The following is a 19,982-nucleotide window of genomic DNA, read 5'->3' as shown; positions in this document are numbered from 1 at the left end:
AATTACTTCTGTCAGTATCCATTTTCTTTGTTGCCCTCTGCAGGAATGCATCTCCCCCCCCCCCTTTTAATTGTTTGTATTTCCATATAAAGAGTCTGAAACCTGGTTTAAAACATGCAGTTGTAAGCTAATGTCCTCCCCAGTAGCTTCCTTATCTCCTGGTGAGATACCATTATGTATTGAGTAGAAGCCTGCTTGTAACATCTGTATAAAGACAACTCTTGATAGATGGATGTCAGGGAACTGCCATCAGTGCCGGAGGGAGAGAGCAAAATCCAGAGGGATTCCAGAGAGCGTCCCGGGATTGGGAGAGGCAGCCCATCTTCTGGGGAAGAGAATCAGCGTAGCACCAGTGGAGAAGGGGGGCAGATGGGGGAAGCGGCGAGGCGGTCCCATGACTCCTTGCCGGGGACCAGCGGGGAGAGTAGAGGTCCTCCGCTGCCTACGCCCTCCTTGTGCAGAAGGCTTTCGCGCAGAGAGAGTAGGAGGAGACAAGGCGTCAAAGAGCTTCTTTGCTGGAAGAAGTTTAAGAAACGCCCACTGACGGATTCTGCCAGCGATTGAGGCAGCCACGGGTGAGTGGCTGTCCGGACAGAAAAGGTTCACTCAGGCAATCCAGCCAGGGGTTTGCACCGGCTTACGCACGAGCAACCCCTAGAACCATTACAATGGCTGTTTTCTGGGACGATTGTAAGTGGCGAGCTCAGCTTCTGCAGCACATGACACCCAACAGCCCCAACACATCCTTTGCTGTCGCAGCAAACTGTGGCCGTGGCACAGGCACTTTCGTGGCCACCCCACCCAGAATGACTTGCTCTGAGGAAGGCCCCTTTAGCTTCTTCCAAACCACACAGCCTAGGACTTGCTGATCAGAAGGTCGGCGGTTCGAATCCCTGCGACAGGGTGAGCTCCCGTTGCTCGGTCCCTGCTCCTGCCAACCTAGCAGTTTGAAAGCACGCCAAAAGTGCAAGGAGATAAATAGGTACCGCTCCAGCGGGAAAGTAAACGGTGTTTCCATGTGCTGCTCTGGTTTGCCAGAAGCGGCTTAGTCATGCTGGTCACATGACCCGGAAGCTGTACGCCGGCTCCCTCAGCCAATAACGCGAGATGAGAGCCACAACCCCAGAGTCGGCCACGACTGGACCTTATGGTCAGGGGTCCCTTTACCTTTACCTAGAGCAAAGGAGGGAGGAGATGGGGGCACAGGGTTCATTGGCAGGGGTGCATTGCCACCCTTCCAGCAACAAAGAACCAGAAAACTCAAAGTTTTCATTTCTACACTGCCACCACTGCCATGAAGAGGAAAGGTGGCAGAGGCAGGAGGAGATTAAGGGTGGGCGTGGCTTAGTGTCATGGCTTGGGAAAGTGGTGCATTCCAAAAGCAAGGAAGGATTGGACTCTGATTAATAAAATACACACGAGGCTTGGCCAGCAAGACTCTGGGAGGCAGTGCGAATAATAATCCTCTGTCCACCCCTTGGCCCAGGTCGTTTTATTCACAAAAGAACTTTTTACACAGTGTCCATAAGAACCAATCAGATGTCCTCTGAGCATTTCATAAAACCCCACATGGGACAAAGTCAGATCAGAAGAAATCCTCTTAACTACAAAGAAACTATTTCCTACTTGAGCATGCATACATAGTTCAGAGTAAATAAAATAGGAATCAAGAAGGAAGGAGGAATGCTTTTAGCAAACTCCAGAGGTCATAAACGGCAGTAAATGGTAGTATTTACCATTGCCTTGTGAACTCTCTTCCTGGCCCTTAGATTAACAAACTAAAGAAACGTACATCATAGAAGCTACCTACTATCTTTATGGCCCAGGATGCCTGGTGAAGCAACCGACAACTGGTCTGTGTTTAGAATGCTTATACGTGCCTGTCAGGCGTAGAGAAAGCAAATGGCAGAGGCTTGTGGGATTTGTCCAGAAATTATTGTCAGTGAATCAAACCCAGTCACCGCAATTCTTTCATTGCTGACATAATGGCTTGCTCCATATTTAATAATTCCTCATAGTAATCCCACCTGACCCCCCCCCCCCAGGAAAGCTGTTTCTCCCCCGGTTGCAGCAAGAGCAGAGAAAAGAAGGTAGAGTCCTTTTTAATGAGTTTATTCATTCAGAATAGTGAGCGACAAAAGAACGCGGTAAGCCTGGACAAGCTCCAGCTGGGCTCCTCCTCCCTAGCAACAGCATCTCCCCTTACGGAGGCCGTTCGTGGCCAAATGTCTCTGATTCTTTCGTTCCTGCACTCTTAACAAACGCCGGGTTCTGGGAGAAGGGGGGGTCAGAAATACTCTCCAGTGACAACGTGTCAGCTGGCTGCCCTGCCCTGCCTCTGTCTCCCTGCCCCCTTCTTCTAACACTTCCCAATTCTTTGGTTCATCTGTCTCTGAGCTGTGACTTTCCTCCAACCCCTCAACCCCCTGCTGTAAATCAAAGCTGCATTCCTCTTCTTCTGCAGTGTCAGGACAAGGAGGGTGTGCGTTTGTGTGTGCCCCATTCCTCCTCCGTCTCGCCCTCTTGAGTCCATTCCCTGACACTCAGGCAGTGCGACCGCTTGTTAGATTTCTGTTACGCCACTGTGCAGTTTTTGGAGTCACAAGACTCTGTTTACATTCCAGACTGTAGGAAGTCTCACGGGAGATGGGAGACGGATGTTCATGTTACTGGTTTCCTGTTTCTTTGTTCCAGTTGTTCACTGACTCTCACAGAGAGCGGGTGCATATTCTTTTCTGTCCTGCGTAGTTAGAAATAAACGTAGCGATGTAGCATATATTTCTTGCCCTTCTGCTGTTTGGATACAGCATCTGTGTAATGGGGAAGCATGCCTGAAGCTTCATTAAAGGCTTAGGTCGTTAATCACTGTCGGAGGAGAGCCTCGATGGATTCCGAAGTACGTTGTGGAGGAGAGCCATTTGAGCTCGGTCGCAACGGAAGCTCCGACACCGCTTAGACCACCCTTGACTGTAACTCGGTCAAATCTCTGTATGCAAAAGGTTCAATCTGAAACCCCAGAGAGTCACCGGTGAGCTGGAAGGATTGGTTTTGTAACCTGCTCTAAGGGAGCTTCCTAATACAGTGGTGCCTCGCAAGACGAAATTAATTCGTTCCGCGAGTTCTTTCGTTGAGCGAGTTTTTTCATCTTGCGAAGCACCACTGCAGTTAAACACTAACAACGGTGGGGAGGGGCGGGGAGAAGCAGGGCAGCTGCCGCAGCCGGTACCTCGGACTCACCCGCGCCTTGTGGCCACCGCGTGACGCGGCTGCTGGAGGGCGGCGGGGCTCAGGAGCGCGGCTCCAGCTGCAACGCTGGCTGCTGGCGGCAGCAGCTCTCTGAGAGGAGCGCGCGAGGGCGGTGGGCAGCGGCGCGAGGCAGCCGGAAGGTGGGAGGGAGCTGGAGGAGCGGGGAAGCGAGTGTGCGACCGTCGCCATGACAGGAGAGGCAGGGCTGTTTCGTCTAGCAAAGCAAGCCCTTAGGAAAATCCGTCTTGCGAAGCACCTCAGAAAACGAAAAACCCTTTCGTCTAGCGAGTTTTTCGTCTTCCGAGGCATTCGTCTTGCGGGTACCACTGTACTGGCAAGTAAGTAGAAGCCACCTTAGGAGAGGTCAGCCCATTGGTCCATCCTGGCAGTGGCTCTCCAGGGTTTCAATCCAATGATATATCTGGCCCTACCTGGAGGTGCCATGGGTAGAATGTGGAACCTTCTGCATGCAAAGCAGATATTCTGCCCTGTAGGTAGCATACTGATGGTGCAGAAGGTGACGTGCATACAAAATTAAGATTGTTGTGGACTGTTTGTCTGATTAATCGTAACTTTCTTACAGTTGGAACAAAAACATAGCAAAAAGAAGCAAGCAAACCAAAAAAACCTATCTTTTTTAAACAAACCTCCTGTCCTTTGACTAAAGAAAATGGGAGTCATGTGAATGATTCTCTTCTGGTTCATAAGCTGCGTCGCCAGGCTGATGTAACTCACTGTCTAAGAGGCCAAAGCACAAATTTGGAAACCCCTTGTTTAAATCTGCACTCTGGTAGGAAGTCGCTGACTGCCTACTTGCTTTCAGTCTTGACCTTCTATCACGAATATGTACTTACAGTTCGGTTAATAATGTACGTGGTACAAAATACCCATCAATCTCTGGATTTTATTTAAAAGCAGTAATGTTCCCTCTCTCTTCAGCTGCAACTGCAATTCTCAGCCTCCCAATCCAATTAAAATTGCAATTGCGGGAGCCCAGAATTACCTCAGCGCTGTGCTGAGGCTCTTTGTAGAACAGCTGTCTCACAAAACCCCAGACTGGCTCAGCTACATGAGATTTCTTATCATACCAGTAGGTAAGCAAGCTTTTCTGTCCTTTCTTCTTCCTTTGAATTAACCTCTTTCTCACTACATCGCAACGGAGGAACTGTTTGTCTGTTCAAGTTGTGTTGTCTGCTCTGGTTATAATGCTCTTGTACAGGATATTAAATATAGCGACGGCAGCCTCTAGAATACCAGCACTTTCCTATCACTCCCCTTCCAAACTTTGTGGCGGAATGAGAAGGATAGCTAGCAGTCAGAGCTTCAATTGGAGTGGAGGTTATTTATAGTTCCTTCCAGTGTGCATTGCAAATTGGAACTGAATCTAAGCAAGACAGATGTGCTATAAGTGGACTGTTCAAGTGTGCAGGAGTTGGCAGAATGACCTGTTCTTAATGGGGCCACACACTCCTTGAAGGGGCAGGTCCATAGTCAGAGATGCTCCTGGAACCATGGTTGTTCCTTGAGGGCCAGCTGGCCTCAGTGGTTACGAGTGCCTGTGCTGATGTGCCAACCGCTGCCATTTCTGCATAGGGATAGCCTGGGCACGGTTACTTGGGCTGTGGTAACATCTAAGCTGGACTACTGCAATTCACTTTACATGGGTCTGCCCTTGAAGACATCTGGAAATTGCAGCTAGTGCAGAATGCTACAGGAGGAATCTCAATAGGGACAACAGGCTGCAAGCTTATAATGCTGTAGTAATCTGACGTTTCCCAACACCACAGAAGATTATTATGTAACAAAGTTGTATATAATAAGGAGCGTCTTGCTTTATTTCTACCGCCTTGTTTGTGACCACTTACTTTCCATTTTAAAAACACTAAGAATGTCTCACAACCCAGAAGAGGAAGAAGAAACTGAATTTCAGCGGCTTTTCACAATTTTGAGCACATCTTCACCCTGAAGGCAATAAGTTGGGATTTCCTTTCTTCTGACCGCTAAAGGGGTATAGAAATAATATATTCTGCACTGCTAATGTGCATCTGCCATACAGAACAGATTTATTTATCTATTGTGTTATTTACAGGTTGTCATCCAGTGGCAAAGTATCTGGGTTCCGTTGATTGTCAGTATAACTACTTCTTCCAAGATTTGTCCTGGAAGGATTTATTTAACAGACTCGAAGCACAAAATGCTGGTAAGGCTGTCTTAATACTTATTTGCATCAGGTTGCCTGAGCTGATAACTTTGAAAAAGAATAATTGTTTCCCTGAGGCTACTGGAGGGCATTGCCGCTAATATCTGCTGTGTCCCATTAGTGGAAATGCCCTCCGGTGCCTCTGGAAAAGAGGAAATTTCCTTGCCACAAATTTCTGTTTCCAGAGGGTGCCAGAGGGCATTTCTTCCCTTCGTGTTCTGGGGGTGCTGCTGTTCTGTCTCTGCCATTAGATGGTGGGTGGTCCTCCATGGTTCTGCAGTTTTTTTGTTTCAGTTGCAGCATTTGGAGGGAAGCTGCTTTCTGCTGCCAAGAGGGTCTGGGCAGTGAAGAAGCCTGCTGAGCCTGCTGGCTTCACTAGGAGGCAGCATCTCATTAGTGGCAATGGCCTAAGGCATCCTCTGAAAATAGAATTTCACAGTAAGGCAATTTCTGTGTTTGCTTTCTGAATCTTCTGCCTTCTCAGTTTCCAGTGTCCGTTCGTAACAGCACTGGAGGCATCAAAGATATGCTGATTCCTTCCCATAATTCCACAGCTTTCCACGAATTTGGTTTGATTCTCCTTGAGATGCAGAATATTGTATTCAGCTGTTGAATTTTCCTTTTAGAGTCTAATAGTCTCTCAAGTCCTCCCACCTGGAGCTGGGAGAAGGTAGCCGTGGTTGGCATCTTCCATTCTACCCTGTTGAATTCGGGTAACAGATGCCATGTCACGGCACTCTTAAGCTGGTACAGAGAAAATAAGGCCGTTGGAGGTGACATGGCCATATTATTTTAAAAAGTAAATGTGAAAAAGAGAAAAAATGCTCTGTGGATGTGTTGTATACAAAGATCAGAACAGTCATCACCATGATGCCCTCCTTATGACTCTGTCTGGTTGTTGGAAACAGAAAAGTTGGGAGGAGGTAGATTCAGCAAGCAGTTCTTGCTACTCTGGGCCCCTTCAGGAGGAAGGGTGGGGTATAAATTGGGTGGATGAATGGATGGATGGACTTGCAGTTCCTTCCAAATGTATGGCAAATAGTCATTGTTCCTCTTTCTCTCTCTCTCTGTTTCAGTCCAGGAATCGCCTGATATTGTCTCCAGAATAACTCAGTACCTAGTGGGAGCAAACTGTGCCCACCAGTTGCCCATTGCAGAAGCCATGTTGACATACAAGCAGAAAAGGTACCTTGTTATGAAAAAGCAACTTCTCCTTGGTAGCCAGGAAATCTGGGCAGCGGGACGACATTTTCCAAGCTGGATAAGCCAGTCAATAGCACTTTCGATAATAATTCAAAGCAAAGTACTGTTTGCGGAAATATTTGTACTTTGAATGCAGCCCAAGTGATGTTACAGAAAGGCAGCTAGGTCCTTGTACAGTGTTACCTTGGGTTACAGGCGCTTCAGGTTACAGACTCCGCTAACCCAGAAACAGTACCTCGGGTTAAGAACTTTGCTTCAGGAAGAGAACAGAAATCGTGCGGCAGCAGCGGGAGGCCCCATTAGCTAAAGTGGTACCTCAGGTTAAGAACAGTTTTAGGTTAAGAATGGACCTCTGGAACGAATTAAGTTCTTAACCTGAGGTACCAGTGTACTGGCTTGGTAGTGTGGGAATCTCAGCAACGCCATTTTGTCCTGCGCCATCTGTATAACATGAAGAGCTTTTCAGCTGCGCAACGCATGTGATTCCAGGCCTCTCATGTTACTTTAACAACATCGGAAGGTTCAGCGCTGCTGGATGTAACTATATTACACAGCCTCACAAATTAGAGAAGCTTCACTTCCTTGGAAATTTATAGCATGCCTCCCCCACCCCAAACAAAGAGTAAAGCTGAAGAAAGAGTAAAGCATAATAAGAAGAAAAAAAGAATCGCAAAAGCCTGGTGTAGAAAATCAAAGGCAACAAGCATTTTATTGCAGGGGTCAGACTGGATGACCCTAGGGGCCCCTTAAAATCTACACAATTCTACAATTCCATAAGCACATCAGACTGAATGCAAATCCATTCAGGCTGGTTTAAAGTTTGAAAAGGTGAATTGAGTTATCATTGCTACCTATAACTTCTGGTGGTTCCTTGACTACGAGAACTGAGGTTACAGGGCCTTCTCGGTAGTGGCGCCCGCCCTGTGGAATGCCCTCCCATCAGATGTCAAGGAAATAAGCAGCTATCCTATTTTTAAAAGACGTCTGAAGGCAGCCCTGTTTAGGGAAGTTTTTAATGTTTAATGCTGTATTGTGTTTTTAATATTCGATTGGGAGCAGAGTGGCTGGGGAAACTCAGCCAGATGGGCGGGGTATAAATAATAAATTATTATTATTATTATTATTATTATTATTATTATTATTTATTATCTAAAAACGGTTTAGTAGTTAACGCAATGGGGAAAGGTGCTTGCCTACCAAAGGTCTGACTGCAGTCTGTCTCATCTATCCAAAAGCTGGCCATTCCTGCTAGTCCTTATTAAGGTGGGAGGTGCCTGTCACTCAGCAGAACGGGACTTGCAGCAGCGCTGAGCTTCCCCACACTACCATGATAATGTGAGATGGGACCACATGAGAGGAGGCGACACTGCAGCTCCTCTCCACGCACTGCCCCCCCCCGAAAGAACTGGGTTAATGTCAGAATGGGGAGGACCCGCAGCATGGCAGCTTCTTCTCCAATGTGGCCCAAGGCGGTTGCCATAGCAGTGGAAAGTTAAGGAGAATTGGCTCTGTTGTGGCTTCCAACCCTCTGGGATCCAGTGTTAACGTTTTATTTGTCTCCAGAAGTATAATAATTTATTTATTTTTCTTTTGATTGCTTCTGAAAAGGAAAAAGAACTTTCATTTTGAATTTAATATAAGGTACTTGTCTGTCTGGATCACCCTCTTGTTATTCCTATACATATTTTTTTCCTTTCCTGGTCTTTCACCACCTTCATGGTATTTATAAGGCTGGAATGTTCAATTTGTATAATATATATATATGCGCAACCTGCTGCTTTTGACATTATTTGAAGAGGCAGAATACATTGTCCAAAAGAATCAAGAGTAAAAGGCATTTACTCAAGAGTGACTTCCACAAATACAGAACAGATGGGGTAAAGTTTGTATAGGTCATTCCGTAAGTTAGTGCTCACGCACTTCAATGCTGGCTGGCTGGTTATTTAGCTCAGCAAGTTCTGAAATAGCCCATACAACTTTTTCCCAATTCACATACCCCCTCCCTCTCTGCATATGCTATAGCAATTGTGGTAAGGAGGCTGGTATGGCCAGGACCATTCTGCATGCTGCTTAGCTTGCCCTCTTTGTTCTACATAAGGTGTTTGGAAGACACACTAAAGTTGCATTTCTCTGGAAAGCAGTGGCCATGTGAACTCCAAAATCATCAGCCCCTTGTCTCATTGGTGGACATTAGCCTAAATGCTAGGGATGAAGAGGTTGACACCTGCTTATTTTTTGCTTTAGGAATTGCTATGCTATTATCCTGTAGTAATACTGGTTTTGTTTCATCTTCACTTTAGCAATATTAAATTGATTTGGAAGAGAGAGAGAATTTCCCCAAATATCTTTCACAATGGACTTTATCCATCCCTTTTTGGTATACATTCAGAACTCCAGAAACAAGAATGGAGCCTGAGAAATCTTTCTGTTGGAAAATTCCAGCTTGTATTGGCTTGAATGGGTTTTTTGGAAATCCATATTATTAGGCAACGAAAGCAAATGTGGAAATGAAAAAAAGCAAAGTCTTGAAAAAGGTGGGGACATAGACACTGTAGACAAATCTGGAGCTATCATGGGGCACTTATTCATATTAAACGGTCCATAAATGGACCATTATTCTGTTCCAGTTCAGTTAAATGATCCGAGTGACTCCATGATAGTGTGCTCACATTGCTGCATCACAGTATTTACATATAGAGGGAAAAGACCACCCTCCATTTTATTGTATTTATTAATGTCCTAGCAGATATGCTAGGTTTTTTCTTGCCCCAAGTAAAGTCTATCAGTGGTTTTGGACATGCTATAATTACTTAGGTCCATTTTGAGTAGAATATTTTTTTTAAAGGAATAATATTTTTGGAAGTGTCATGATTGTATCTGTTGCCGTCTTTCCCATCCATGCTTTCCATAGAAATGTAACTTCAACAAGTTTGGATACGACTGTGTTTGTGTGTCACCAGTGGCGTAGCGTGGGTTGTCAGCACCCGGGGCAAGGCAAGTAATTTGCGCCCCCTAACCTGTGGATTTGCGCCCCTTAACCCTAACCCCCAGATGTTGCGCCCGGTGCGGCTGGCCCCCCCTGCACCCCCCACGCTACACCACTGTGTGTCACACTCAGAGCGTAACAGTCCCAAATAAGCCACTCTATTAATAATAGTATGTGAAGCAAAGTTGGTGCAATTTTACTAGTTCAGGATTATGTAAGCACTTGGTACAAAAATGATAGCCATTTCAAAGAATGTTAAGGTGTATTAAGAATGATTTCACAGGGCCTTGTTTTCTGCCCCAAACAACTGCTGTATCTGAGCTGAGCTCTCTCATGAGCACTTTTAATTTCTCTTTAGACCTTCCCTTTGCCTTTGGGGCTTTCCCAATTTCTTATGTGGCCAAAGGCAAGCAACTTCAAATCTATATGGGCCTTGAACAGATCTAGTGCAAGGGCAGAAAATTCTACAAGACAGCAATTAGCTGGGAGTAGGCCAGTGAGACTCAGTAGAACTTCCTTCCAGAACTTCCTTCTGAATAATTCTGCATAGGATTACTCCGCCAGTGTATTTGGGATCTTCAAATTCTTTTATTGCGTTCTTTCAGTCAGCCCTAATTACCTGAGGAATTGAAAAAGAGAAACATTTTTAGAGTTCTTCGGTACATCTGTATATGTGAACTCTTTCCGAAGCAGTTTCCCAACAATCTCTGTAATGCTGACTGACCATGGCTGTCAACTTTTCCTTTTTTTAAAGGGAAATTCCCTTATTCCGAATAGGATTCCTCGCAAGAAAAGGGAAAAGTAGACAGCTATGTGACTGACTCACATCCCTGCCTCCTTTCCTTCCTTCTCCATTCTTGGTCACGGCGAAAACGAACCAAAACACTGTTGCATGAATGCGCATGTGTTGTTTAGAAGCTTCCTTCTGTCTGTTTGGGAGTACTATATATGGTGATGAGTTCAGGTGCTTGGAAGAGGAAGAGTCCCTGGAAAATCTAATGTGGCATTTTAATCCTATTGAGGTAATTCCGCTTGAAATCCAACCAACCTACTTCCTTGGGTTCGGTCCATTTCAGCACCTGATAAATTGGACTCTTAAGGCCCTAAGATGAATTTTTTAGTTTTCCAAACTGTCATCCCTATGTAGGGACTTGCATTCTCTGAACTATGCTTGGGTTTTAAAGCAAAGGCACTAGTGAGGGTATAGGAGACTCCAAGTAAAAATGAAGAAATATGAAGAAATTTCCGTGGATAATTCAGCCATTTGAGCAGGTTTGAGTACAAGCGTCCAGCAACTGGCGTTCAAAAGCACACTGTCTCCAAATGTTCAAAACTTACATTTCACACTTCACTTCCTTCCTTTCTGTCATAATATGTAGTTGATCCCAAGGCTTTCTCACTGGCTTGCTTTGACAATATACCCCCCGCTTCTCAAAAACACTTCATTTGGAGCAAATCTTTGGTTGCAGTGAAAGAAGCCATTTTGAGCATGTGTTGGTTTGCCACTGGCTGGAGCAAACTCTGGCAGTTCTTTCACAACCTGGCAGTAAAAGCTATCCATTATGTAAAAAGAGGGATGAATGGGAGTATAAGCTTTAGATAAATATGCTGTGTGCTTGCTGCGATTTTTAAAAGTTGCCTTAAGTAGAGATACATGATCAGGACACATGGATTGGATGGGAATTTTGTGTTATTAGGTTACCTGAAAGATTGCCTCTCCTCATATAAACCTTCCCAAACTCTTATGTTCATTCTCCGAGGCCCTTCTTTGCGTGCCTCCTCCACATGGTGTCTGGAGGGTAGTGTTGTAAACAAAAATTGCCCTTTTCCCTTATGGGGTATCCAAGAGCCCATATAGAATCCTTACATAGGTTCCCTATTGGTAGGAGAGAATAACAGAGGCCAACCAGAGAATATTGAGAAGCAGAGCAGCTAGTAAGCCTGATCTTTATTGATCTGTTGCAACTGGGTGGTCCCCTCACACGCAGGAGAGGAGGAGGAACCCAGAAAAATGGTGCTCAAGGCCTGATAAAGACTTTTGAAATTGCCACCCTGTAGATCAAGACCACCCTCAGAAATATCATACATACATCACAGAAGGGGTGTAACCTAAGACTACCCCTCAGATACATCACACCTACTTAATAGAAAAGGCAGTCTAAAACAGAAATTTGTTTTTTTTTAAAAAAAATAATATTTATTGAACTTTTAAAAGTTACATAAAGAAGAGAAAAAAGAGGAAAAGAGAGAAAAGACGAAAGAAAGAAAAGAAAAATAGGAAGATACAAAATTACCTAGTAAAAAACAAAAACAAAATCATAATGCAGCAAGTACATCAAAACACAAAAAACACCAATACAATTAAGAAACAATAAAAGAAAAAAACTCCTCCGAACTTTAACCTTATCTTTCATTGACTTATTTCCTCGACCTCCTCACACCTCCCATTTTTGTATTCCAGTTAATAATTAAATCAGCAAATCCTTTCCATCTTTTCCACTTTCTATCGTTTAGTTGTCTTAATTTGTTTTAACCTTATCTTACCATCAAAATCTTAAAATTTGACTATACTTAAATCCTTATCATATTTCTCTAAAACAGAAATTTGAATCTTGTTATCTCCTGTTGTTGTTTATCTCCTGTCTGGCAGGTTACTTGATTGGATTGCCTGGGGAGCCTGGCCAGTCTTTTGTAGTGATAAATACTTAGTTCCTGGGCCAGGTCACAGGCTCACACCCTATTCATATCTTAAATGTGCCCTTAAGACAGGATTTGTGAGGAAAGAGACAATGGGGAGGTTTCCCACTTTGACCTTGCAGAGAAAACATTTGCTGGGTTTAGGAATCAAAATGGTTCCAGGTTGGTCTTCTTGTGCTGATCTATGTACGTGCGGTTCTGAACATTACCATATATCTAAGACCTCAAAATTCCTATCACAGTGGCAACACGAGAAAGGGCCTTTTCTGTAGTGGCTCCCTGCTTGTGGAATGAATGCTTTCCTCAGGGAGGCTCGCTGGGTGCCTTCAGTATTTAAATTTTAGGTGCCTGGGGAAAATGTTCCTCTTCAACCAGGCCTTGGGCTGATTAATATTCTACAGCCTTTAAAATGTGTCTGTGGGAAGGTGTGGGGTGGGGTTCTTTCTTCTGTTGTTTTTCTTTCAAAACTTGTGTTTTTATATTGTATTTTACTCTGTAAACTGCCCTGAAATCTTGTGATGAAGGGCAGTATATGAATATAATAAATAAAATGCACTAAAATAAGTAAATGGTACCTAGTTTTACATCGCGAGATGCATAATATTTGCTTGTAATGGGCAATTCAACATAATATACATATATACTGTTAGTCACCTCTTTTATATACGATTTGAATAAATTTTCTCTTTATGTTAAATCATGTTGCTCTAACTACGCAAGTGTCAAAGTAAGGACAAGTGTGCTGCTTTTATGAGTGTAGGGTGTGTCTCCGCATGCTTGTGTGCACATGTCCGTGTGCCGGCTAAATTTCATTCTGCATGGGTTTGCAGCGGAAGAATTATTCTGGGCATATAGAGAAGTCTATGCTTGCATGTTTTTTGCAACCACTGCATGCTTGATAGTAACAATAAGAAAATTTCCAGCTTCAGGCTTTTGAAATGATCATGATTCTCTGATCTTTTTAGCCCAGATGAAGAATCTGCTCAGAAGTTCATCCCTTTTGTTGGAGTGAGTAGTATTTTTTTCCGTTAAGAACTCTGACAAATTTCCATCCCCAAATATTTTCATGGTGGAAAGTGTGCTTTCAGAGATTACAACAAACACCCCCAAATCCCCGTCTTTCATTTTTCCACATTTTTTTATGCCTGTTTACAGCTGGTGGCGCGGGTGGCGCTATGGGTTAAACCACAGAGCCTAGGACTTGCCGATCAGAAGGTCAGCGGTTCGAATCCCCGTGACGGGGTGAGCTCCCGTTGCTCGGTCCCTGCTCCTGCCAACCTAGCAGTTGAATAGCACATCAAAGTGCAAGTAGATAAATAGGTACAGCTCTGGCGGGAAGGTAAACGGCGTTTCCGTGCGCTGCTCTGGTTCACCAGAAGTGGCTTAGTCATGTTGGCCACATGACCCAGAAGCTGTATGCCAGCTCCCTCGGCCAATAAAGCGAGATGAGCGCCGCAACCCCAGAGTCGGCCACGACTGGACCTAACAGTCAGGGACCCTTTACCTTTTACAGCTGTTACGTCCACAATCTGTGGCAGCAGCACAATTTTTAACAAATCTGAAGATGACCTTTTCCTTCTCAATCATAGATCATGTTAATTGATATCCTGATGTTGTGGAGCTACATAAAAAGGTAAAGGTACGCCTGCCCGTAAGGGCAAGTCGTGTCCGACTCTAGGGTTGTGCGCCCATCTCACTTAAGAGGCCGGGGGCCAGCGCTGTCCGGAGACACTTCCGGGTCATGTGGCCAGCGTGACGAAGCTGCTCTGGTGAGCCAGCACCAGCGCAGCACACGGAAACGCCGTTTACCTTCCCGCTATAAAGCGGTACCTATTTATCTACTTGCACTTAGGGGTGCTTTCGAACTGCTAGGTGGGCAGGAGCTGGGACCAAAAGATGGGAGCTCACCCCACCGTGGGGATTCGAACCGCCGACCATACGATCGGCAAGTCCTAGGCACTGAGGTTTTTCCCACAGCGCCACCCGCGTCCCTGTGGAGCTACATAGTCAGTCATAGTCAGTCATATTTGGCTATGTTATGCAACCAAAGCTATATTGCCCTCACTCTGAAACTCTGACCCAGTTCTACATGCACATGCACACATTGAACCTTGCGTCCCATTAAGAGCAATTGCAATATTTCCTTTGATACTTCATGACTGATGTTTCCCATTTACTGAACTGCGCTTTGGCCTCAGCGCAGGTAACCAAATTTATTTATTTTACTTTTTTATTTATTGAATTCGTATACTGCCCTTCACCTGAAGATTGCAACATTGAAATTCAAAATGAAAACACAAAATACAGAATAAAACAAAAACAAACCGGTAATACCCCACCTCCCACAAAACGGTTGACGTTAGCCTGATTAGCAAGTCAGTGGGGGCACATTTCCCACCCCCAAAACTCTTCTCTTTTGAGCTCCCCTCAACAACAAAGTCAGCTGCTTTTCAATGGGGACAGGAAACTGATTAAACTGTCATTGCAGAGCTAATAATTCTATGTAAAATGTTTTTCTTCCTGCAGGTGGTAAAAGTTGGAATAGTTGAACAGTCCTCTGCAACTTCAGGTAATAAAAACTTTCAACGATGTTGTAATTTCTCACTAAAGCATGGCATGGACGTTGGAGGCCGGTAGTCTGATCATAGTCCAAGCGATCTGAAATATACTCGGAGTCGAGAGTGGATTTCATGCTCTTTATTCAGCTCATAGTGGTGAGGAGGAATGGAAGTTCCCCCACAATATCTGCTTTATATACATTATTTACACAATGGGCTGCACGTGATTGGCTAATTCCGGGATTCTCCTGTAGGCCAATCAAGTTGTGGATTCACTTCCACCTGGAGCTGGATTGGGTGGCTCCTGCGGACCAATCATACTGCTGCATTGTTCTAGGACCAATCAGACTGCTGCATTTTGGATCCTAATCAACTCAGTACATAACACGATCCCAGATGTCTGTTTTTCAATTGTATTTTATAATAGTGCCCCAACAGAAGTATATTGTCCAGATCAAGGGAAGCAATAGTCTCTGCTCTGTTCTGCAACCAGTTCTGAGCACCACAGTTGAAGAAGGATCTTGACAAGCTGGAAGGTGTGCAGATGCTGGAGCCCTTGGCAAGAGGGCTCTTAGTCCCCATCGAAGCATCATATCTCCCTCCATAAGCCGGACAAAAGCTTCCCAGGCTTTGGGAAGGAGGCACCAGGCTTTAATGGTTTAATACTCTAATTTACCGGGAACGTTTAGGGGACTAGCGTAGTCTCCCATGTCCACTGACCTCACTCCATTGCATGCTCACAAGGTCTTTCAGCTTCTGAGCACAATTCAGAGTGTTGGTGCTGACCTTTAAAGCCCTAAACGGCCTCAGTCCAGTATATCTGAAGGAGCCTTTCCACCCCCATCGTTCTACCCGGACACTGAGGTCCAGCGCCGAGGGCCTTCTGGCGGTTCCCTCACTGCGAGAAGCCAAGTTACAGGGAACCAGGCAGAGGGCCTTCTCGGTAGTGGCGCCCTCCCTGTGGAACGCCCTCCCACCAGATGTCAAAGAGAAAAACAACTACCTGACTTTTAGAAGACATCTGAAGGCAGCCCTGTTTAGGGAAGCTTTTAATGTTTGATGTATTACGGTGTGTTTCATATTTTGTTGGAAGCCTCCCAGAGTGGCTGGGGAAGCCCAGCCAGATGAGTGGGGAATAAATATATTATTATTATTATTATTATTATTATTATTATTATTATTATTATTATTATTATTAATTCCTACCCAGAGCCTCATAAAGGTTAAAGGTAAAGGGTACCCCTGATCATTAGGTCCAGTCGTGACTGATTCTGGGGTAGTCCTTTGCTATAGGTTGAATGCTGTGTCTGTCAGTATCATTTTTAATCCACATGGCTCTCGGTAGACCCCTGACTAACTTCCTCTCAGCAGTATCTGTCCCCCTCAGACCGTGTGCTGAAGCAGAGCACACAGCAAAACATGCACAAAAGCAAAGCCTCCAAAAGACACAAGCTCGCTTTGTTCTGCTCTTCCACTAATCCCTCACAAACATCCTCAAGCAAATCAGAATGAAGACAGGCTGGATGCTCACTGCCATAGAGCCACCCTGAAAACCAATCAGAAGGAATGCTCAATAAAGAGAATATAATTTAACCTCCATGTCAGCTTTGTGTGAGCAAATTGGGATCAAAGCTCTGGAGGAGCCCTTACATCAGCAAAGCTAAATCAGCGATTTGTTATCATTTATCTCATTTCTTTGGAAAAATACACTAACCTGACTTGTGAGTAATTTGGGAGGGTATAACTTCATTTTCATTATACTCTTTCTTATTCACATTAGTTTTCTTTCCCCCTCTCTCTGTGTGTCGTAATATGTGTACTTCAACTTCAATCAAATATTGAAAAGATATTCATAAAAGGATTGTGGAAAATTACAAAATTTACACTTTAAAATAAATTGCTACTCCACTTTTCTACTTCCCCCAGCCTGATCTAGATCCTCTGAATTCTTCTGCCATTGTCAATATTACAGTATTACTTCTACGTCTATCATCACTGATAATAATAAAGCATAATATTATATGTTAATTACTTAATAAGTGCCTAACATTTTCTCAGTGCTTAGCTAATATTAAGATAGCTCATTCTCACAGGCTTATTTTATAATAGGCATGATAGCAATATCTGTTACTCAGCTGCTAGCACCTCAGAATCTCAATCTCAGGGTTGTGGGTCCAAGCCTCACATTGGGCAAAAAGATTCCTGTTTTGCAGGGACTAAATTATCCCTCCAATATTACAATTCCGTTCCTCTACGAAGACAAAGGAAATTAGTATCTCAATAACTTTTATCTATATTTCCCCCTCCATTTTGCTTTAGAACTTTCCTCGTTGTTATTCCACTTGTATTTTATTTCCCATTTTAAAAAATTAAACTCGTGTTCCTCCTTGTAACAGTTCCAGGTGGTTGATCTGCAATGACTGTAACCATAACTGATGCAGTCCTCAGTTTTGCCTCTAGGAAAGTAAGCCAGGCTACTAATCGCACCTATTTACCATGGCCGTATTCTTCCCTTAGGTCTGCCAGGCATAGAGGTTTTCCATGTTACTTTTATTCTAACTTTTGTCTCTGGAGGAGCCGTAGCTTTGCTTTCTCTGCATCTCTTGTTCTGCTGACATGTCTGTCGCACCTCGCCTGCCTTCTTTCTATCTATCCTGTAAAGGTCATTGTTTGCCATACGATGCTTAAAGTGGTCTTTGTTGTCTGCAGACCAACCATTTGAATCCTGTTTTTAAAGGTGACTCGGATGATGCTGCTCCCTGCAGTTCAAGTGTCCTTTCCTCAACCCCACCTTCTGTGTCTCCTGCTCTGAAGGAATCTTCTCCCACCCCACCCTCCTCCCCATCGGTCACAGGCACCTTGGCTTCCTCCAGGTAAAGCACGTTCTCCCTTTTCTCTCTCTTCTACTATGAAATACAGAAGAAGAAGTAACACCCCTTTATATAAGGACCTTGAATTGCCAGTTTATCCTCATGATTTGCTCATACAGTGGTGCCCCGCAAGACGAAAAACTCGCTAGATGAAAGAGTTTTCCGTTTTTTGAGTCGTTCCGCAAGACAAATTTCCCTATGGGCTTGCTTCGCAAGACGAAACGTCTTGCGAGTTCTTGCGAGTTTGTTTCCTTTTTCTTAAAGCCGCTAAGCCGTTAATAGCCGCTAAGCCGCTAAGCTGCTAATAGCCGCTAAGCCGCTAATAGCCGTGCTTCGCAAGACGAAAAAACCGCAAGACGAAGAGACTCGCGGAACGGATTAATTTTGTCTTGCGAGGCACCACTGTATTCTCTTTCATCTCAGCCGATTCAACACCTTTCTGAAAATTAAATCCCCCCCCAAGCAATATTTAGTTGTTTACTTCAGCAGGTCTTCCTGATAGAGTCTCCCTTGCACCTGTTTTTGACACTAGGTTACGCTAGCAGTCGTCAGACATTAACTCAAGTTTTTCCTGAGGTGAAAAACGATATAATCACTTTACTATGAAACACAATAACATAAATAAAGCAAATGACAAAAAAAATCAAAACGATTAATACAGTTCAATATCAAATTAATAATTCAAAACAGTAATGGGAATATTTTAAATAGTAATTCGAAATATCAGGGGAAAAAATAGTTTTATGAGGTTGGGAGAAAAACTTTTCTATGTGCGTTGCATAATGAAAGTGGATAATTTTATAAATTTCTACCATGTCATAAAATCATAGAATTGTAGAGTTGGAAGGAATCTCGGGGGTTCACACCTTGCAATGCAGGAATCTCAGTGTCGGAATGCTGACTCCCCTTTTCTCTAAACTAAAAAGTCCCAAATGTGGCAACTTTTCTTCATAAAGGAGTTGCTCCATCCCTTGGATAATTTTGAGAGCATTCCACAAACAGAGCTACTGCAGAAAAGGCCTGCTCTTGTGGCCACACTTCCGGACACACGAAAAAGGCCTCAGATGATGACTGCAGGGTGCAGGTTGGTTCATATGGCGAGAGGCAGTCCTTGAGGAATTGCAGTCCTGAGCCTTTTAAGGCTTTGCAGTATAGGAATGTTCAGGGAGGCAGGAGAGGATATATTGTTTATTAATATCCTTCCTAACTTGAGCTAGCAAGTTCCTTTACTTAAAAGAGTTTCACATTGCCCTTTTAAATGCCCAGTGGGTAGCTAGTTGCAGGCTTGTGTGAGCATCTCACTTTTATACAATTCAGTCTGAATTGTACATTCTTGGTAAGTTCCCTTAAATCCCTTTTAAAAGAAAAAAAAAAGACACCACAATCTTATACAAAGTGAATAAAAGAAGTTTACTTGCATCAGGCAGAGCATAGTGTGATCCCTGAAGGCAGACTTAGTTACAAAGTATACACATGTGGATCTATCCCATATGGGGATAATCCCTGTGTCCTTTGTTGGCTGGAAGTGAAAAGCTGCTCCAACGATGGAGGAAGTCAAAAAGAGAGAGTGCTGCATGCCTTGTCCCTTTTGTTACCTGGACAGGTAAGGTCACACCCACCTGTAGTCACATGCAAAGGAAGTACGTCCCAGCCAGGAGGAAACAGGAAGTTTTGACTGGCTGGACCAAACACTCCCCTGCATGTCCACTCTAGGAAAACAAGGAATGCTGTACTTCACTGCTACTTACATTTCACATCCCACATGCAGGTCAAAACCAGCCTGCGTTTTGGGACTTTCCTTAGGGGTGTGGTTCATTAAGGCTGCTGCGATGATCTCCTGCACTACAAAATTTTCCACTACGCTATGTAATACTCTACAAAGAAAAGGGTTCAGAGCTTCTCTCTTCCTCTGCCTATGCAGCACTTTTAATATCCCCATCATTTCTGGGCTTTATGAAGAATTAAGCAGAACATGACCACATCTAATTTTGCTCTTAAGTCAGCAATGTTATATAGCATTTAGTTGGAATCTGTTTTTAAACAAAGTTGAAATTACATAAATAGATCTGTCCTGTTAGGTTCTAAATAAGATGGTCTACATATTAGATAGGAAGTGGTGAACAATATGCTATATGTTGCTTCTTACACTGTTTTTGAAGACAGATGTGTACCTGCAAGTCACACTCAGTTCTGAAGAGGCCTCAAACTCTGGTCCCTAGGTG

The 19,982-nt window shown here is 44.1% G+C and overlaps 1 protein-coding gene and 2 long non-coding RNA genes across 6 annotated transcripts in view; all 3 read left to right on the top strand.

Annotated features, from left to right (window-relative positions):
• Window positions 1–19,982, top strand: part of LOC310681253 — a 106,697-nt gene that overhangs the window by 77,292 nt on the left and 9,423 nt on the right. The window lies entirely within an intron of this gene.
• LOC310681120 (phosphofurin acidic cluster sorting protein 2-like) overlaps window positions 1–19,982 on the top strand; it is a 66,183-nt gene that overhangs the window by 36,778 nt on the left and 9,423 nt on the right. For 3 of the 4 annotated variants that reach the window (XM_083448628.1, XM_083448629.1, XM_083448630.1), the window contains exons 16-21: window positions 4,186–4,340; window positions 5,336–5,446; window positions 6,523–6,631; window positions 13,298–13,340; window positions 14,859–14,901; window positions 17,628–17,763. In XM_083448628.1, the coding sequence (XP_083304754.1) occupies window positions 4,186–4,340; window positions 5,336–5,446; window positions 6,523–6,631; window positions 13,298–13,340; window positions 14,859–14,901; window positions 17,628–17,763 (597 nt within the window). Of the gene's footprint in view, window positions 1–4,185; window positions 4,341–5,335; window positions 5,447–6,522; window positions 6,632–8,257; window positions 8,291–13,297; window positions 13,341–14,858; window positions 14,902–17,627; window positions 17,764–19,982 lie in introns of all 4 variants that reach the window. The other variant, XM_083448627.1, reaches the window with a different exon arrangement.
• On the top strand, window positions 17,872–18,170 carry LOC310681266. The gene is made up of 2 exons (XR_014513186.1): window positions 17,872–18,034; window positions 18,069–18,170. It is a non-coding gene; the product is annotated as an uncharacterized lncRNA (long non-coding RNA).

This window comes from Podarcis tiliguerta (genome assembly GCF_965153285.1).
Source record: "Podarcis tiliguerta genome assembly, chromosome: 7".
Taxonomy (NCBI): domain Eukaryota; kingdom Metazoa; phylum Chordata; class Lepidosauria; order Squamata; family Lacertidae; genus Podarcis; species Podarcis tiliguerta.
This window is presented reverse-complemented; position numbering and strand designations above follow the sequence as displayed.